Source organism: Haemorhous mexicanus, chromosome 6, assembly GCF_027477595.1.
Source record: "Haemorhous mexicanus isolate bHaeMex1 chromosome 6, bHaeMex1.pri, whole genome shotgun sequence".
NCBI classification, from domain to species: Eukaryota; Metazoa; Chordata; class Aves; order Passeriformes; family Fringillidae; genus Haemorhous; species Haemorhous mexicanus.
This window is the reverse complement of record NC_082346.1, coordinates 9,861,842-9,882,035: the sequence shown is the minus strand read 5'-3', so window position 1 is coordinate 9,882,035 and position 20,194 is coordinate 9,861,842. Positions and strand designations below refer to the sequence as shown.

At 46.7% G+C, this 20,194-nt stretch overlaps 1 protein-coding gene and 1 long non-coding RNA gene across 3 annotated transcripts; one reads left to right on the top strand and one right to left on the bottom strand.

The window, feature by feature from the left end:
• Positions 1–315: 315 nt before the first annotated feature.
• Positions 316–16,973, bottom strand: CCND1 (cyclin D1). 2 transcript variants are annotated; one of them, XM_059848412.1, is made up of 5 exons: positions 16,556–16,973; positions 14,647–14,862; positions 14,043–14,202; positions 8,850–8,998; positions 316–3,824 (listed from the first exon to the last, which is right to left on the bottom strand). In XM_059848412.1, the coding sequence occupies exons 1-5, from the start codon at positions 16,751–16,753 to the stop codon at positions 3,669–3,671; spliced, it is 879 nt and encodes a 292-aa protein (XP_059704395.1). In that variant the 5' UTR covers positions 16,754–16,973; the 3' UTR covers positions 316–3,668. The 2 variants fall into 2 exon arrangements, with proteins under 2 accessions (XP_059704395.1, XP_059704396.1); XM_059848413.1 differs by lacking the exon at positions 16,556–16,973 and adding an exon at positions 15,946–16,075.
• A 624-nt stretch (positions 16,974–17,597) lies between these two features.
• LOC132328321 (uncharacterized) lies at positions 17,598–18,590 on the top strand. The gene is made up of 2 exons (XR_009486737.1): positions 17,598–17,759; positions 18,378–18,590. It is a non-coding gene; the product is annotated as an uncharacterized LOC132328321 (long non-coding RNA).
• Positions 18,591–20,194: the final 1,604 nt, after the last annotated feature.

Sequence of the window (20,194 nt, the reverse complement as noted above, 5' to 3'; positions counted from 1 at the left end):
GTTTTACCCTTTATTCACATGAACAACCAAAGGGCATTTTACTATGACTAATTTCTTTTAATGTGAAAAAATAAAGTCTTCAGGCAGGGAAAAACATATTTTGCTTCTTTAAAAAGACACATTGGTGTGACAGGCAGGCAGTTACCTACCCATGGCTTGAAACACCCACAGTTTCCTAAAATAACAACAAAAGGTCTTCAGCTTTTCAAATGTGTCAAACCTAGAAAATGTCACGTGCTTTACTCTCAGCACCAGGGAGTTACAACCATTCAGCATTTTCAAGGCAATTAAATGTAAATTAAAAGATGACAAAAGTTGGGTTTTACCAATTTTATTTCTAGACTTTAGATTTTTTTGCTGGAAAACTTGTCTGTTACAGGTCTGTTGGTGAAAATGTGCATTTCAGACCAGTGATGCCAATAAGTACAATATAAAAATGTACAAATCTGAATTGCTTTTGCTTACTACAGATTGTTATAATAATGTGACAAATAAAGCATCTCTGTTGGCACGTGAACCCACTTATCTGGATTTGGCCTTTTTCAGTACATACAATATTTCAAAAAAATTTGCAGTACACACTACCACTCAGTGTAACACATAATAAAACCAACAAGCGCTAAACTCAATAATCATGTTTGGTTCAGAGACACAGAGATGCCACAAACAGAAGTGTTTTATGAGGTAAGCAGTAAGAAACGTTCCTGAAATTTGGACAGAATGTATCCAGTCCTCCTGGGTCCTGCGACTGCTAGAAGCATTGCAATGCTTATTAATGCACTATGTAGGATCTTAACTGCATTTGCCTCAAAATGAATTCTAATTCTGTTTTGGTTTAGCAGCATACAGGCAACAGCTAGATTATTCTTCAGCATACAACTCTGTTAGCTGGCTTATTTATGAGATTTATAGGCTTTTTTAAATTAGCATTATGCTATATTATAAAAAAAAACCAAAACAAACAAAAAAACCCTAGTATATCATAACAGATTAAACACACAAAATACTTAGAGTTCCAGAAGATAACCTATCATACCAAATGATGTGTCCTAGCTGAGGGAGAACCACATCAGGTGGCACACAAGAGTTATATTATAATGCACCTTTCATATATCAATGTGGCTAGTAACACAACTTAAAACTACTATGATAATAAACCCCAGATCAGACAAAGTATCCAGCTTTATAAAATGCATAACAAAAACCAAAAAACCAAAAAAAAAAAACCACCAAAAAACAACCAACCCTTGACATAAATTGATCTTCTGAAATGTCTGCTAGTTTTTAAATTAATGCAGAGACCCATTCAGAGCAATGTTCGATGCATTTCCATTTGCAGTAGAACTATGAGGCACTGTAAGAACATCAAAACCTGGTCTAGACACGGGTAACTGAAGTATGAGGTATTGTGAAACAGGAACCTTTTTGGAATAGAGCAGTAATCACATTAAGTAAAAATTGATCACATAAAAAAATCTACAAAAAAAATGATGTCAATAATATAATTTTCTATGAGAAAATTAAAACCTATTACATGGCAGTATATGACATTGTATAACAAAAAAAAAAAAAAACTGATCCACAAAATAGCAGCAAAACACAATGACAAAGATACAGAAAAGCAATGTTAATTTTTTTTCAAACCATGCTGGGAATTTATCCATAGCAGCTCAATAAAAACGGAGCATCCACTCCTTTTCTTTTGTCTTTTTCTTTTTTTTTTATGTTTTGAATTTTTATCTTTTTTCCTTTTTTTGTTCTTTTTGTTGCTGTTTTTTTTTTTTTTTACAATCAACACCTTAGCGGCAGTTTTCTCACATACATTTCACCATCACATTCTCCTCGAGCATCAACTCAACAGCTATGTCCACGTCCCTTCAGCTACTTTCTAAAATAATAATAAAAAGATACATAGCCAAGATGTGCAAATTTTCTATTTGTAGCTAAATTAAAAAAGAAAAACAAACGGGGCATATTCTGGAATAAAAACTTCTTTCAAGTACTCCAATTTTCATATCTATTAACTATGGCGTTTTTTCATGGTTAGACTGCTTTTGAAAATGTATAGGAAGGGGCCAAATAGACTGCCTGGTTTTGGGTTTGTTCTTTGAAGCGTGTCCTTTTTTTGCTTTAATAAGCTGGGTTAAAACTGCAACATCAAGGGTAGAAAGATTTTCTTTTTCAAAAGGGGCGATTGCATTAATTTACAAATCATACTGGCCTTACGAACATCCTCTGCAATAAATATTCTTTTTAGCCTTAACTATAAATTATATATTTTAGTGTTTAAAAACCTTCAGTTGTAAAAACATCTAGCGATAATCCTTAAAACTATGTGTCCTATATGTGAACCTTTAAGGCCCCTAATTTATAAGGATGAGTTGGCACCAAAGGATTCTAAACTCCAAACTTTTCTATAGAAAAGGAAAGGAAGATATCCTGGCAATTTGTGAATGCAATTTTCTCTCACTGGAACACAACCTTCGGAAAAAAAGAATCACCTCTCCTCTAACACCATAGTTAAATGCACTTGCTTTGCAATTCCAAGTTTGCCAACAAGCACTTTATATATTTCCAAACCATTCCATTAAAAAAACAAACAAACAAAAAAAAAATTCCCATACAATAAAAGAATGTATTTCCTATATCTAATGGACTGAAAGTGCTTTGAATGGAATGGTTTTAGAATATCACAAACGAACAAAAAAAAAAAAAAAAAAAAAAAAAAGACTGAACTGTGGATTGAACCTGACCATAATTAGGCTGAATATCTGTGGGGTCAGAACAGCATTTTTACACAGGTAACTACAAAAATAGGAAGATTACAAAAATATAATATATTATGTCACTATTTTGGTTTCTCTTTATAATAGGGTCCTGTATGAGTAGTACATTGGCCTTTCCCAACCACACTAAGCTGGAACCCTACAAATGCCTCAAAGCACAGGCAATCCACAGGCACAAAAAAAAAAAAAAAAAAAAAAAAAGATTAACATATAATAATGCTGCATACTAATATACACTAACTTATGGGTTACGTTAACCATTTATAAGGTGAAGAGGATAAAAAAAAAAAAACTAAGGAAATAAAATAAACATTTACAGATGAATTATAAAGTGACTAAATGCATAAGCAAGCAAGATACAGAAAAGCCTAGAACTGCGTTAAAGCTATGCTTTTTAAAGAAAAAGAATATTTCATTTACTATCTAAAAAAAAAAAACACCCTCTTCTACTTTAAAAATGGTTGGTTGGTTTGTTTTATATGTAAGAAATCAAATCTAATACCTCCCCTGGAGACATTTCGTGTGTTAATGCCTATTTTTACAACATACAGACAAGAACACTTTAATATAAAAACTAGATGATTATTATTGTATAAAATCCTCTATTTTTGTAGCACAAACCCCTGGGGGTAATGCAAATACTATTTTTTCTTTTTTTAAGACAGTTTTTGGGGTATTTTTTGTTTATTTGTTTGTTTGAAGTCACAGATGGAAGGGAGACAGAGCAAGAAAAAAAATATAACGAGACTGGTTTTCCCTTCTGGTATAAAAATGTCCTGGAGAAAAGGGTTTCTGGGGGGGAGATCCTGATGCCGATTCCTTCTCAGATGCCCTTTCTTTGTCTGCTTTTCTTGCCAAGCAAATCCATTTAGGAAGTCCTCTTTAAATGTTCACATCTCGCACATCAGTAGGTGTGCAGGAGAGGTCTGCTTCGTCCTCTACAGTCTTTGTTTCTGAGGATACGTTGTGCTGCTGTGCCTGGCGTAGACTGGACTCCAGGAGGGACTCAATCTGTTCTTGGCAGGCTCGTAAACAATCCTGCAGGGGGGTGCAATGGAAGGGGGGGAAGAGAGAGAGAGAGACCCAAGAGTCCTTTAGAAAGATCAGAGGCCAAAATACCGGTTTCTTGACAAAGCAAGAGAAATGTCACCAGGTTATCTGGGAGAGCAGCAGGCTGGAAAGGAGGGTGGGAAGAGCAGAAGCACCCGACAATGAGAGGACTGGCTGAGGAAGCCTGTTGTTTTGCAGATTGTACCTTGCACTGCTGCTTCTCTGCCTGTGCTCTTTACAGTTCCCTACAAGCCCACTGCCCACAACTGTGATGATTTCTACTTTTACCCCAGGAACCCTTCAGCAGCAGAGTCTGCTAGAAGCAATGCTCGCCAGCAGTGACTTTCTTCCCAAGGCTAAATTCCCATGATAGAAATGCCATCTATATGTTGAGATTGCCTGCCAGCTGCTGCAATGTCCAGCTGTGGGCAGCTGATAAATCCCTAACCCTGAAAGCATCTCCAGAGATGGACTGGACCATCAGACCCCAAAAGGGAGAGGTCTCTCAGGAGCACCACAAACCGCCTCCCTAACCACGCACTGCCAAACCCATCCAAGCCTCCTGTGTGCTACCACAACCACCTGGAAATCTCAGTCAGGGTGAGACATTTTCCTCTCATTTCCAAAGTGCTTTCTCCAAGCTGGATGTGCACACGCTCCTCCTGAGAGTTCAGGAGGCTGCACAGGCCTTGCTGGAAATTAAAAAACCATAAAGAACTAAGAAAGATCCTGTCTGTCTGTGGTGGGGAAAGGCAACTTCTCCCAGGCATTATGCCACACTGTGAGGAGAGATATCAGATTCCCAGCAACCAGAACTGGAGAAGGCCTTTCAGCTCAACCTGCACAGCTTCCTGCAAGCTGTGGAGCCCCGTACACCCACTGCAGTGACACACAAATGGTGCCCCAAACAATCCCACAGCATTTTGCCGAAACTCATCCAGCGTGCTGTTTACCCTTATCTTTATAACAAACACAGTAAGCTTTTCCCCCCAACATCTTTAACTCTGTGTATGAAGGACTTTGAAGTTTCCTTTCAGCTTTGCCTTTTCTGATTTAACCTATGACATGTGTTAGCCCTTGCGGTGAACCCAGTCTTCCATGATAAATTGCCGTCAAAAGTGTTAGGATGTGCATGACTGAGAATGAATGTTGTTTTCCTGAGAGGGTGACCTGCCTGCTGTTTTCTTTATTTCCCAGTTTCAATTCTGCCTTCATTCAGAGGCTTCTTGTGTGATCTACCAGCTTTTCACTGATTCCACTACCACAAGAATCTCCTCTGCCACCAATAAGGGCACATGGCATTTGGGGTAAAATAAGATTAGAAACCCAAGCAAACAATTCTCTGCAAGTCCTTTCTGAGAGAGAGGGAGGTTAATCCTACCTCTAAGCAGATCAGACCATCAGTTACAGCTCACTGAAAACACATAACCTATGACCTTTCCTGGTTTAAAGCCTAGTGTAATATTTCCTCTTGACAGAGACACACAGCGTTTTAAATGACAAAAAGAAACGCCTCATATCCTAAAGTCATCATGCCTTTGGCTCCTGCATAACTCTGGCCTCCACAATAAGGTCTCTATGAAGTCCCTGCACCCAGCCCTCCTCCAGATATGATGGATCAATCCTGACTGTAAGGCTCCCCCTTGGACCACAGACACAGTAAAGAGTCCACACCAGCACAGCTTTAGGTGTTCATGGCTTTACAAAGCCGGTTCTGGGCATAATTCTCCTTTAGCACGTTCAGTGTCCAAACTGAAAGCATTTTAACTTTGCAGAGCAAAATGAATCCTCTTGGGTTTTGTTTTGGGGTATTTTTTTCAGGTGGGAGTAGATTTTATAGTGAGCTTTGATGGGAACTTTGTGGGGTTTTTTTTTTTTTAGTCCTGATCATTTGCATATATAGTGTTTGAGCTCTGAAAACTAAAACCATTCAAAAGAATTTCTATAAATACCTATTCTTTTCCCTCTGGAGTCCAGTTATGAATAATTACATAGAACTATGTAATTTAAAGGTACTTTTTGCCCACAAGATTTTTTTTTCATTTAAAATTCTCAGAGTGCAGCATGCTGTACATGTTTATTTAAAAACAATCTTTACAATATATTATGAACAGACTGTCTTAAGCTACAGTTGAATGAAATTTTTTTTTACTCTTTAAGGCATTTTGTCCATGTCTTATTCACATGGCTATTAGATAGCTATTAGATAAATAGTTTGCCTGTAGGAATGCATTAGAGCTAGCAAAAAACAACTGCAAAACATAAAATTCACTGTGAACAACCTCACCAAAGCTGTTTTCATTCTCAGTACTTCCCAACACAGAAAAGCAAATACAAAACTTGTGCATTACTCTGATAACTTCTCCCAACAACTTTTCTGCTTCAGTACCCAAATTTTCAATGCCCACAGTTTGTTCGAGGTCATAAACCCTTCCTGGATTAATTAAGCTCCTCAGTGAAAAAAAAAAAAAAAAAAAGAAAAAAAAGAAAAAGAAAAAAAAAAGACTTGCTAGCTTAACTGATGTGGTCAAATACCTTTAAGACACAGTGGACATGATCAGACTCCAGGGTCACACAGGAAAGGAAACAAACAACAACAAAAAAGGAACTGCTTGGAAATCCTTTGTTCCTGTTTGACCCGTTCTGGATAACAAGCACATGTTTGAAGGTGCCTCTGAGAAGGGGCAGGCAGGAGGCGAATTCCAGTGCACTAACAGACAGCATGGAGACCCAATCTAATCTAGTTCAGCAAATTTCTGGCCTGGAAATGAATGTCAGGTAAAATTCCATCTGTTTGGATGATGGGGTCAAGAATAGAATGATGGAAGACAGCCCAAGACGTCTAATTGTGATTATCTGACTTCTAATTACCCCTGATCAAAGGCAAAATGGGAAATTGGACTCCTACCAAGATATAAACATGAACCATAAAGGAATTCCAATCAGGTGATATTCATTTTACTTTAAATTCAGCTCTTTTTGAGACTAAAGGTAAAAAAGTGTAATTATGTAACCTGAAATCCTACAGACTTGTGCTCCAGCTAACAGATCATCAGGGGGAATACCAGCCCTGTTCTTAACATTCCAAAACTATCCAATATAAAACCTGTTCCCTGACAAGGGGAGCCATCACTGGTTCCATACAAATCCTAGTGAAATGGGATAGCAGGAGTGGCATTTGATACCATGGGTTACGCAGACAGGTATTTTGGGAAAGTCTCCCTGCAGGGGAATCATGCTCTGTATGAAACCAAGCAGATTCCTCTCCCAGAACAACTGCAGTGGAAGTTGCTGTTCCCTTATTCCACTCCAAACACAACAATATACCTGCACATTCACAGAACTTTGTGATGCTAATTTTCTGTAGCAATCCATACAAAATCCTTATTTCTACCTAACACGTGAATATATTTAACACTGGAAGCTGGAGGAGAGTTACTCCCTTTTCAAGCTGTTAACCAAGCCCAGGTCAAACAGACTGTGGTCTTGCAATGACTCAGGACAATTAAAATTAAATAATAAAAAAAAAATCCTCTTTTCTTGCTAAAGCAACTTTGTTTTCTTTTTCAAGAGCTCTGTCATCAACTAAGTCAAGTCACATAAGGACAGGCTGCTGTTCTGCATGATGTGAGAGAATCCACTTCAGTGCCCAGTATCAGGAACGGTTAAATCATCTTGCTTGAATCAAGATGCTGCCTGGACAGATAACAAGCATTTTCCCTCAGTACCTGCTTTAAACATCTCACCCTGGGCAGTGGCCAACCCTACACTGGAATTATCTGCACTGTTCACAAACTGACTAAAAGCATCACAGGTGCATACCACACTGAGCAGCCCATTAGTTCAGCATTTCTCAGAGTATTCAGCATTTCGGGTGCTTAGAGCATTTAACATTTCCACACTGTATTGCTTCAGCTGCAGTGATGTAAGTGGAAAAAGAACGTGCTCAATACTGAGGCACTGTTCAGGTGATAACACAAAATAATAAGGTGAGATACTGCATTTTTCAGCAATTGTTTCACGCAGCCTATCAAAAGTAAAATATTCATTTGAGAATAATTAATTGCAATGAAATTTCTCAATCCCATCAACAAAGCCCAATTACACAAACCCAGTTTTGCACTGGCTGGACTGGGACAGTTTTCTATGCATTTAAATTATTAACATGTAAAATAATTTAACAGCATCTCCAAGATTCTGCTCCTAACCACAGAGTTGTCTTTATTTGACTCATTGTCCAGCTCTTGGAGACCTCACAAGAACCTTTTTAAAGCATCTATTTATTGGTCTTCCACATTGTTACAAAACAAAGCTCAACTCTGCCCCAACTTCATACACCATTATGACATGGATCATTGACTTTAGGTCTTCCTTGTAGGCTCCCCTCCTGGCCCATTCACTCATGAAAGGTTTATTGCTCACTAGTTACTGATGTGCATCTCCTGGAAGCTGCAGGGGAAAATGAAGGGTCCTGTGAGGACCATCTACCTTGTCAGAAAGTCGTGGGACAAGCACTCGTTCCAAAAAGGAATTCAATACCAGCTACTGTGAAGGTCTAGCACGTAATAAACCAAATTAGATCATTAGAACTCTTTTAAGAAGAGTTTTTTCACACCACTTGGCACAATAAAAGGCCTCAAGAATGGTCAAAGATAAGGTCAGAGTTACCACAAGGTCTCAGCAACTGTTTCCTGGTCTTATTCCCCAAGTTTTGTTTTACAGGGGCTCCAGCCAAAGACAGCCTCTGCCACATCCTAAGTCAGAGCAGGGCTTCCTCCTGTCCAAAACACCAGAGCTGGATGTGCCATTCCCCACTGGGCATCACAGATTATCACCGTGGGCATCACAAGAGCCAACACGAAGGCTGGGCACAAGAGAACACATGGAGAACCCCCACTCTGAGGCTTGACCTTTCCCAAGATTTGCTGTCAGATTAGCTCCCATGCAGTAAGCAGGCATTCATTCTTAAAAACCCTTAATGCAGGAGATCAACTGAGAGAAAGAGTCACTTACCGGATCACATTTGATAACTTGTGATAGGAAATGTGTGAGGCATTGATAGGAGAGGAAAGTGTTAGTGTTCCCCAGATGCAGGCCTTGCACAGCTGCTACCACGCTGCCAGCTGCGATCATGGAGGGTGGGTTTGAAATAAATTTAATATCTGTATGAAGAAAGGAGAGAAAAAAAAAAGAAAAAAAAAGAAAAAAAAAGACTGAAATGATTGCTTTAGGAGAAGCCTGTCCATACACATACACTCTTTGTAGCAGCATGGCTTTCAGCTGCCAACTATTGCATCCAAAAAGACAGTGAAAATGGTGAGCAGAAAGGTGCCTCCTGCTGTAAAACTCTTACAGGTCCAAACCTGCAAGCACTTATCCACATGAGCAACTGCTCTGCAGAGAGTGGCCCTTCCTAGCCCTGGGCCTGGGAGGCCATTCATCACTTGGAGGTACTTTTATCATAAGCAGGGCCCCCGTTTGTCCAGGTTTAAATACTTTGCTCCTGTGAATAATGCCAGGGGGGTCAATGGCACTGCACATCTGAGAAAACCTGCTCACATTGTGCAGTGTTTTGCATGGTCAGATGCAAGGTGCACTCTAACAACGAGTACTGGGCCCCTTTAAAGCAGAAACCTTTGCTCTGACACTCAAAGGAATATTGCTTTAATGAACACCAACATCAACAAAAAGAAAGAAAAGAGAAAGACTGCTTAACCCTGTCAGGAAGCAGATAATCCATATTTAAATTAAGGTTTCATCTTAAAAATGCTTTGTCTCAACCTAGTCTCTTGTCAGTGGCTGCCATCCATCCTGGCAACAGGGATTTAATGTAAATGTGGCATAACTAAGTGACGGGGGTCCCTAGAATTGGCGGACAATCAGTTACATTCTGATGTGACACCATGCTGACAAGAGGCTGGGCCCCCTTCCAGACTGCATTGCTGTAGGTCTCTCCACAAAGCCACTCCCAGCATCCCTTAAGGGGCTATCTCTGCCATTTAGCATGTTTTTCCTTTGGGTTTGTTTGGTTTGGTTTGAGTTTTTCTAGTTTTTTTAATAATAGTCTTCATTTTAATGATAAGACTCTTTTCTACTGAGCAGGAATGCATTTGATACGTGGCAGTGAACACCTTGGAGGAGAATCGGGAACAAAGGAAGCAAGTGGCACAAGTCAAGGTCCAGTTTTGTGAGGGAGAAAGGGAAAAACCACAATGCACACCAGAACCTGAGATACATTCCTTCAGCTTTTATCAGAATACGACTTCCTCTGGGTTGGAAAAATATAAACCATCTGTCAAACCCCTGAATGAAATCAAAGGAATGGACAGCTTAGAGGGCTCAGTGGAACTGTTTAAGTATTAAATCATGCATCTCCTTTATTATGATAAAATAACTTTTGTGTAAATGTTTTACCAGTGGAACTAAAGCCTTCAGGACTCCATGGAAGTCCTGGCTCTGAATATGTTTATTCAGACACCTCTGACACTCCACTGCGGCCTTGACCAATACCCACCTCCAAAGGGGCACTTGGCCCAGCATCCTGCAAACCTCCTAAGCTAAACTGATACACAAAATTCTGGCCAGGCTTTGAGGATGCACTGCCAGCAAAAAGGCAAGCTTGAGCAAAAGTCATCTTGTTTATGTTTAAATAAACACATCAAAATAAATTTGGCTTGCCCCCTTTTCCCAACCTGCCTGTTTCCAGGCAGATATAAACACACCCACCTTCTAGCAAGCTTCTGTCATTCCCCAAAAAAAAATGCTCTGCCATTCCAAAGCTAGTCCTGAACTGAAATACTGACACAGAACTGCAGGTGGACTTTGGAAATGGGGGATTCCCAGCAGGGATCCCACCAGGATGGGGTTGCTCTCAGAGGGGTAGAGTGGCAGTGCCTTCCCGACACTGTTTACGATGCTCCACAAACGGGACATGACCAAAATGTGTCACTTTAATGAGCCCGTCCTGACAGGATCACGTTTGGGATTAATATTTGTGTTCTTCTTTTAAATGGAGCAGTAAACAAGAACATGAATTCATAGTCACACCCTCATTCTTCCCAAGGTGGAAAAGTGATAATGAAGTTTAAATGACCAGTTTGTGTCTGTCCCTATAACCACTCCAGACAAGCAGCATGGACTGCCTTTTTGTTGCAACTCAACAAGGAATTATTTGTGGCAGAGGCCACTAATTTCAGCATATTAATCAGGGGGCCCCTCTCGCCTGTAATTGGATGCCCCCAAGTGAAGAGTGTGGCATCATTGTCAGCCTCCATCGCCTCATCTTGCGCTATTGAGCACTCAGGAACAAGGGGGCTTCGGTGAGATGAATTAGACCTGACACAGCCACAATGGGGTAGGGGGCCCCATCAATTGAAGCACACATCCCCAGTAGCCTATCTGAGACTTCATCCAAAAAGAATAAACAACTTCAGCGTTGTTAAAAAGAGAGAGAGGGAGAGAGAGAGGAGGGGGAGGAGAGAGAAGAATGCCAGCCACCCTGAAGGGAGGACAAAGCAGGCATATAGGCGCTGCAGCGCTTTAAAAAAATTCCTAACAAGGCGAGTCACCCCTTTTCCTTTTTAAATGGAGCAGCAATTCCATCCGTCTGGAGAGCTGGGGGCTATGAATGAAAATCTTTTCATTGAAGCAAATCAAAACTGTGAACATAAATCACTTGCTGCAAGATGCAACAGGTTCCAACTGGTCACATACCTTGAGCCTTCCAATTTTATAAAGGCCAGGGAATGGGAGAATTGTAACATGCTCATTTCAAAGGGAGATCCTTCTTTCTCCTTCGGAGAGGACCAAAGCAATAACAATAATAATAGTAATAATAGTAATAATAGTAATAATAGTAATAATAATAATAATAATAATAAACAATTAAAAGGAGCTTGATATGTTTTGATAACCAGAGGAACATCATGAAATGCTGAAGCTCCAATATTTGTTGCTGTTCATTGTTATGCTTGTATAGAGCTGCAGTTCTCCCTCAACACCGGTCTCAACTTGGGCCAAAAGAGGCCTGCTTCCTTTTGAGCTCTCCCTGCCTTGCTCTGCTATGCCAAAGTCCCATTCATTAAGCTCAATTATGTGTTAACTTCAAACAAGCCCTGGTAATTTTTTTTTCTTTTCTCTTTTCTTTTTAGCTTTTTCTTCCAAACCTACCACAGCACAAAGGCATCCTTTGGTGAAAATGGATTTTTCAAAACCAAAGCAAATCAAACAAATCCACTTCTACTAACCAGACAACTGGAGAGGGAGCCTAGGAGGAATTCCCCTCAACTTCACCTTGCAGCGTAACCTTCTTTTTCTGGAGCAAACACATACACACTCATCTACAACACTTCCACAGGCTTCACCTTGGTAAGCCAACTGGCCAAGTGTTTTCTAAGCAAGCATTATTTTGCAGTCTCTTCACAGGAGAACCTCCTTTAGAGAAGAGGACACAGGCAGAGGAGAGACCGCACTTGCCCCTGAGGCCACTTAAGTGAGCTGTCAGTGTTTCCAGTGGACTTTGGATCAGGCCCCACAGCATCCAGGCAGCACAAGGCATTTGCAGTCCATCTAGGTTCGTTTTGGCAAGGGGAAATGCAGCACAACCCAGCAACAGCAAAGCAAAGTCCAGATGCTGCTTAAGCCACATGTGATCTTCACTAGCCAACAAAGAAGTCATGAGAAAAGCAAAAGGTAGAGAAACCCCTGGCATCCAAAAATAACAATAAAAACACAGAGCCTAGTGGCAGCCTTCCTGAGTGCTCCTTCCCCAGGCAATATTCCCAGCTCCAGTAGGGAGCTGAAGAGGGCCCCAAATGGTGAGCTAAGCACTGTTTTTTTTAAAAGCTCAGTAAAACTCCCAGAACATGGTTCTCATTTACTGATCCATTCTCCAGCTGTGGTGTGTAGCAGTGTTAAATAAAGGCTCTGGATGTGCTTCCTAAAAGAAACATAACAACACCAACAGTAGATCAAAGTACTGGACTCTTAGCAAGTCTCCAACCTTTGAACTACTCTTGCTTTCATCCCTGTCATTGCCAACACAACAACCTAGGTTAAACATCCCCACATCCAAAGGGGAGCCCGGGTGGCCGTTCTTTTTAGCTCCAAACTTAGCAAATCATGCCTCCAGAGTCGCAGCAGCCTTGTATCTGGTAGAACCTGGCATGGAGGGACACACTGGACTTTCCCAAAATGTCGCTGCCGGTGGTTTGAAGGTTGTGGCGCTCCCAGCACCAAGCATTTCTCCAGGCAACCTCACCTATGAGCTGCCCCTCACGCTGATTTTAGGCCCAAGATGAAGAGCAATGCTAGTGTTTATAAACTTCTCTTTTATGGCTTGGTTGTTCTACCTTTAGGCCTCGCAGTGGGGCTGGTTCTGTGAATTTATTTTTTTTTTAAACTTTTTTTTTTTTTTACTTTTTTTTACTTTTTTTTTTTTTCGTTCCTTCTGAGCGCCTGCCATCTTCCTTCAATCTTTCCATACCAAATCCAACCTCTGGAAAACAAGGCTAGACGGCACTAGTGGGTGCCACCGGCCGCGCACGTCCGTCCCGCCGAGGTTTCGGAGCGTGGATACCACGGCTCCTTGGCGTCTTTGGAGGCTGGCCCTGCTCATGGCTCCAGCACAGCACGTGGTCACGAGGGTGCAGATGGCAGCGGCTCGGTCCTGTGCCAGGAAAAGCCTTGTGCCGCGTGGCCCTCCTCCAATCCACCGGCCACCGAGGGGGGGGGGGGGGGAGGAAGAGGCAACTTGAAGAGGGAAGGTTTAAAACCCCCACGCAGTGCCATTCATAGGGAAAATCTCCCTCTGCCTTTAAAAACTCGTCCTAAAGAATGAATCCACACAGGGAGGGATTCCCCGCACGGGCAGTAAGCCTTTTGCAGCCCCCACATGAACCCTGTGTGGGGAGGTGAGGAAATCACGCCACGCTGAGCTACAGAGAGCGATGGGGGGGTGGGTCCTTCTCCCTCCCTGACATCCACACAAAACTCCGACTCAGAAGCGAAATATCTTCTGAAAAGAAAAACTTACCTCTGGCAAAGTAATCCACCTTCTGCAAACAAGGGGCAATAATCGGGGCTTAAACTACCTTCCCGCAGCTCTGCGAGCGCGCCTGAGACCAACAGCTACGGGAAGCCTTACAAGCCAGGGGGTGGGCGCGTGTCGGGGAGCAACGCACTTTGCGCAACGTGCAGGGCTCATACCTGTAGCGCACAGAGCCACAAAAGTCTGAGCATGTTTACGGATGATCTGCTTGGTGTCCTCTGCCAGAGGCATTTTAGTGAGGAAATGTTCAATGAAATCGTGGGGGGTCATTGCAGCCAGATTCCATTTCAGCTTATTCACCAGCAGCAGCTCCATTTGCTGCAAAGAGAAGAGAGGGACAGGAAGGGGGAAGGAGAGAAGAGGAAGAAGGGGGATGGGGGAGCGTGGTTAGAGCCGCTCGCACTGGGTGCCGGGGCGCAGCAGCAGCGCTGTGCCGGGCTCGGGGCGGGCTGCGGAGGTCTCCCCGCGCCGGGGCAGAGCCCACTGGGGCCGGCAGGGGGAGCCCGCGGGCCGCCCAGCGCCGGGCCGGCAGCGCGGGGGGAGCCCGGTCCGCTCCCGATCCCATCCCGGCCCCATCCCGGCCCGCCGCCGCATCCGCAGCTCCCGCCCGCCGCCGCATCCACAGCTCCCGCCCGCCGCTTCCGAACGTGCGGCGTGGCCGTTATTTTTTTTTTTTCTGTATTTCTTATATATATTTTTTAATGTTTGTTTCGATTTTTTTTTTTTTTTTTTATTCTTGGAAGTGATTGAACGTGAAATTACCAGTAATTCGTCGGGTCTAATGGAGTTATCTGTATAAATGCACAGTTTTTCTGCGGTCAGAGGAATAGTTTCCTTCATTTTTGAAGCCACAAACATGCAGGTAGCTCCGAGCAATTGCAATCGGCTTTTCTTGAGGGGTTCAAACGACAAAAATCTGTCCAAATAATTCATAGCCAAGGGGAAAACTTCCTCTTCACACTTCTGCTCCTCGCAAACCTGCAAGAAGGAGAGAGATCGTTGAAGAATAATTTAATTGAGGCGAAAGCCAGGCTTGTTCCGTTGCTCTCGCCCTCCCTCCTCCTTCAACCCCAGGCTTTGAAGGGCAAGGTTGAAGGAGACGAGGAGGAAACGCAGTTGGGGAAAATGGATAAATATGGGAAAAGCAGCGGCATCAAAGAAAATGAAAGTCACGAGTGACAAAGTGGGGGGAAATGTTGCGTTAGAAACCCGCATGGCAAAAGGGGAGGAGGGTAATCGAAGAAGAGGTCTGTGCCCAGTTTTTCAGCCCCTAAGAACAAATTTTTAAAAAGGGGAGAAAAGAAGGAAAGCGGAGGAAAATGCTAACCCCCGTGGTCGGTAACGGGGTGCAGAGTCGGGCTCGGCCCCGGATTTATTTATTTCGCTTTTATTTTTCATCTAAATTGCCGTTGTGCTGCCGATTCCCCTCCGGTCGAGACACAAAGGTGGCGTCCAGCCTCATTTCCCCAGACGTCATATTTTCAAAAAATATTTAAAAATATTTAAAAAATTATTCGAGCTCTCAAAAAAGGCTTAAAATGAAGCGGCGGGGGTCCTTTACCGAGCCCCGTGCCTCTGGTCCTGCTGGGGGGCTCCAGGAGGATCCTCCGAAGTGAAATCCACCGCCTCCCTCTCTCGCCCTGCAGCACAGCCGGGCGCGACATTTCCCAGAGCAAGGCAGGGCGCTGCGGTTTCAAAAATTAATTAAAAATACATCGCGGGCACCCAGGGCTTCCGAAAAGGCATGAAAATGTAGCCCAGCTCCTGGGGCTCCCTCTGGGAGCCCCCCCAGACGTGTCCCGCCAGGGACCAGGCCCTTTCCAACTGGTTTTTCCCAGGCGACCTTGCCGCTCGCTGCCGCAGCACAAGCGTGCCTTTGAGGGGTGACCGCGGCTCCAGCCTCTCTTCACGCTGAACAAAGAAACTTTCACCCTGCAACTCCCCCCAGAAATGCCGGAGCCCCTCCGGCCGGTCCCCCTGCCCGCAGCCCCAGCGGGGTCCCCCGGCCCCCGACCTTCCTCCCTCGGCCCCTTCCCCCGCTCCCCCCCGCCACACACACACCCTTGGCTTTGCTCCCCGGGACTTTCTTCGTTTTTCTCCCGATTAATAAACACTTTTGCTTTGCAAATAAAAGAACAAAGATGGCGCATAATACTGGCACGGGCAGCCGCTTGCATACGTGTACAAGGATATTAATTTAAAATAAAATCCCCAGAAAACATGGGCTGGCAGGGGCTGGCGGCGGCCCCGCGCGGCCGGGGGTTCGGCGGCCGGGCCGGAGCCGCTCCCCGCCGGGCCGGGGGAGCCCCGAGCCGGCTGTGCCCCGGCTCCCCGCGCCGGCACCGCCTCGCCCCGACGGCCGGAAAAGGTGCCGGGCACCCCCGACCCCCGGGGACACCGGGCGGGGGGGGGGGGCTCGTCCGCCCCCCCTCGGCGCCAGGACCCGGCTGCAGCAGCGGGGACGAGGAGCCGGCGGCCACCGTCACCTCGGGCCGCTTCCCCTCGTTCCACGCGGGCGTCTCCGAGGGCAGGCAACGTATGCCGCGCCGGGGAAGCGATCCCGGGGGAAAGGGTTGGGGGGGGGGGGGGCAGGAGATGGGGCAGCGGCTCCCCGGATTAATTCGTTTCAGTGCCGGAGCTTGCAAGGAAAAAGTCCCCGAAAGATACAAACCTCCAGCATCCAAGTGGCAACTATTTTCCTCATATATGGCAAGATTTCTTTCTGCACGCACTTGAAGTAGGAGACGGAGGGCGAGCACGTCTCCTCCGCCTTCAGCATTGTCTGCAGCACCCTGTCATTGAGGAGGTTGGCATCCAGGTAGGCTCGTCGGATGGTCTCCACCTCGCAGCACAGCAGCTGATGTTCCATGTCTGCCTTCGTCGCCTCGAGTCAGTTCTCTGCAGCAGGACTGAGTCAGTCGCTCGCTCGCTCTCTCTCTTCCCCTTCCAGGAGTCCCTTGGATGCTGCTTCTGCTACTGCCGCTACAGCCCTCTGGAGGCTGAAAAACTTTCTAACTTCCAACAAAACTCCTGGTGTAGTCCCAGTGACGTTACTGTTGTTAAGCAGAGATCAAAGCACGAGAGAGAATGAGAAAGAGAGAGAGAGAGCCAAAAGCAAGGGGCAGAGCCCTAAAGCCATCCCATAGGCTTCAAGTCCTTCCCCTTTGCTCAGCTTATAGAGAGCAGGGTTTTAATGCAAATGAGACAAGGGCTCGCTTTCTTCAAGGGCAAGGGAGATGTGGGGGAAACCCAAATTGTCTCTTCAGTGGATCATGCATAATTTTAAAAATGGAGCAAGTTCTGCACTGGGAGCCAAATGATGAATGGGGCTAAGGCCACACACAGACACCAGGGAGAAAAATGCAAGGAGACTTTGTATTATTTTACAGGCGCGCCAGGGAGGGGAGCGGAGCAGCACCAGTGCCTCGCTATTTGCTATCAATATTATTATTATTATTATTATTATTATTATTATTATTAATTATTATTGCTGTCACTGGCACGAAGCGGCCATGCTGTCCTTTAAAAAGGCACACTCCCAACCTGAACGCCTACTCTTTGTAGCTGATCCCAAGGGAAAACCTTTCTCCTGTTTCCCAGTCAGGATGGTTTTACCGCACACCAAATTTTTTAAAAAATTGGGGAGTCCACCGCTCTGCCAAGATGGTTATTTTTCCAACCTTTCTTCTTTTTTTTTTTTTTTTTTTAGGTCTTTCCTTTCACTTCAAAGGTTTCACCTTCCCAGAGGGGCACGGAGGTGGCAGGGGACAGGGCGAGAGCTAATCCAGCCTTCCAGTGAAGGCCACACTCGGCACCCCACCCCCACTGCTCACCACCACCCAGGAAAAACATCTCTGTGGAGCAGCACAATGGAGGTCAGGGCTCCCTCCAGCATCTATGGGGACACGAACTGGTGGGGAGGGAGAAAGGTGCCGGAGCTTGCAGGGGCCTCATCCGTGTCTCCAGGACATTCTGTCCACGTGTGACGGGGCCCCGCCGTAAATAACTCACTGCTGTACCTGAGCACGCTCTGCTTCATGCTGTTTCTGTTAAAAAAGGGCATCTCCGAAGGCCTCACTTTCCTGGGGGCTGACAGCACAGCTTGAGGCCTGCTGGGGAACACTGGACAGGAGGCTGATGCATGGGAGAAGTGACTTGTCCTGCCCCAAAGTGGCGCAGGGAGTAGTGGGAAGGCCGTAAATTGGGGTGCACGGATTAACCTCGGCCTCGGTGCTTTAGCATCACCTGGGTGCTGAATACCTGCCAGGGGTACCACACTGATGGCAGAAACTCCAGCTGGTGGCAGGGGCTGCTGGCCATGGAGGACACAGCATCTCTCCTCCGTGACCCGCAGGGAGAGCAGTGCCAAAGATCACAGGGCATGTTGTTGCACAGTTGTGTGTTTATGTAATCTCTTTGCATGGACTGTCTGCCCATCTTTTCTCATTTACTCATTTGCTTGACCATTTGTCTCCATTTTGTCTGTCTGTCAGGAAGAGGAGGAGGATGTTGGAGGCCCCACGCTCTCAGTTCCCCTTGCACGCCATAGCCCATGGGACGACTCCGGAGGGTCCCTCAGTGAGGAAGCCATCCCCTGTCCCCCTGTCCCTGCACCTACTGTGCTTCACGCACAGGATGTCCACTTCTGTTTCCACAACTTTAGTTGGCCGGAAAGTTTTTAATATTAAATGAAGAAGCACGCACGACCCCGCGCTCTTGGGTCAGAATCAGACATGCCTCCATGCACATCCTGGGGGACCCTATTTAATTACCAACTCTGCACCCCCAACACCTTTCTGGTGAGCAGCTGGTTTGCGGAAGCAGGGGCTGCTGCCCCTTGGGGCAGCCGGCTGCATTCCCCTGGACCGTGCCAGCTCTTTCCTTCTGAACATTTCCTCCTGGCCACGCTGCCCAGGCACACGGGTCCCTCTGCCTGCGCGGCGCTGCACCCGCTCCTCGGCATCCTCCCGGTGGCTGCCGGTCGGACGGGCTCTCCGAGGTGCCTTTCCCCCCTCGGAGCACGCGGCCGCCGCTTCATTCATAAAAGCTGCGCGGCGGGGCGCGGGGCTGCGCGGCGGGCGGGCGGTGCCGGCGGCGGGCGGGGCTGGCGCGGGGCCCGGGGAGCCCCCGCGGGGCGGTGCGGCCGCAGGAAGCGGCGGCGAGGGAGCCAATGGAGGCGCGGGGCTGTTACCGGGCGGGACGGGCAGATCTCGGCCGAGGCTCGCCCGGTCCCGCCGACACAAAGGGGACGGGCCGGGCGGCAGCGCCAGAGCCGCCGCCGGGCCGCCCCCTCTCGCCCCGGTGGCAGCACCGAGCGGTCCCCGAGCCGCCGGGACCGCGCCCGCTGCTGCCTGCCCGAGCCGCCGTGCCCGCTCCGGAGCCCCGGGGTGCGCTCCCTGCCGCCCGCCCCGCTCCCGAGCCGCCCATCCTTGGATGCGGGATGCGGGATGCGGGCGCTTCCGCCGCTCTCGCCCCCGGGGGCTTCCGACGGCGCTTCCTTCCTGCCCGCTCTCCCTCCCTCGCTCCCTCCCCGGCTCGCTCGCTGCCTGCCCGGCGCTCCCCTCCCCGCAGCGCCCGCCCGCTGCCGGCGGCGCTGGGGCCGGCCGCCACTTTCTCATGATGTCATCCCGCCCCCGCCGCTGCGCGCCGCCGCGGCTCCGCCGCGGGAGCGCGCATTCCTGGCGTGCCGCTGCCCCCGTAACGCCGCGGAGAGCGGCCACGAAAGAGAACACCTCCCCCCCAAAAAATACCCCTCCGCTCCGGACTCCTCTGGACAAGAAAGAGAAGGAGCTGCTGGAGGGGGTCCGGCAGACGATGGCGGGTCTGGAGCAGCTCTCCTGAGAGGAGAGACTGAGGGAGCCGGGGTTACTTTGGGGAAGACTGCGAGGGCATCTCATCGATGACTGTAAAAACCTCCCAAGGGTGCCCAGAGGAAGGTGCCAGCCTCTTCGGTGGGTGCCCAGCAACAGGATGAGGAGCAATGGCCGTAAACACAAAACACGAGAAGTGTCACCTCAAGGGGAGGAAGAACTTCTTCACACCAAGGGTGGCAGAGCTCTGGAACAGCTGCCCAAGGAGGGCAGGGGTCTCCCTCTCTGGAGACATCCCAAACCCACCTGGAGTTGTTCAGTGTCACCTGCGGTGCCCAAAACCCCAGGGCAGCCGTGGGGAGCCCGTGAAATGAGGAATTTGATGGAGCAAAGCTCACAGAGGTTTTCTGTAAGGGAGCCATCACCAAGCTGAGGAGAGGCATGAGTCTGGGTGGGATGGATGATAGGGATGGCTGGGGGGTCCCAAAATGAGGAACTGT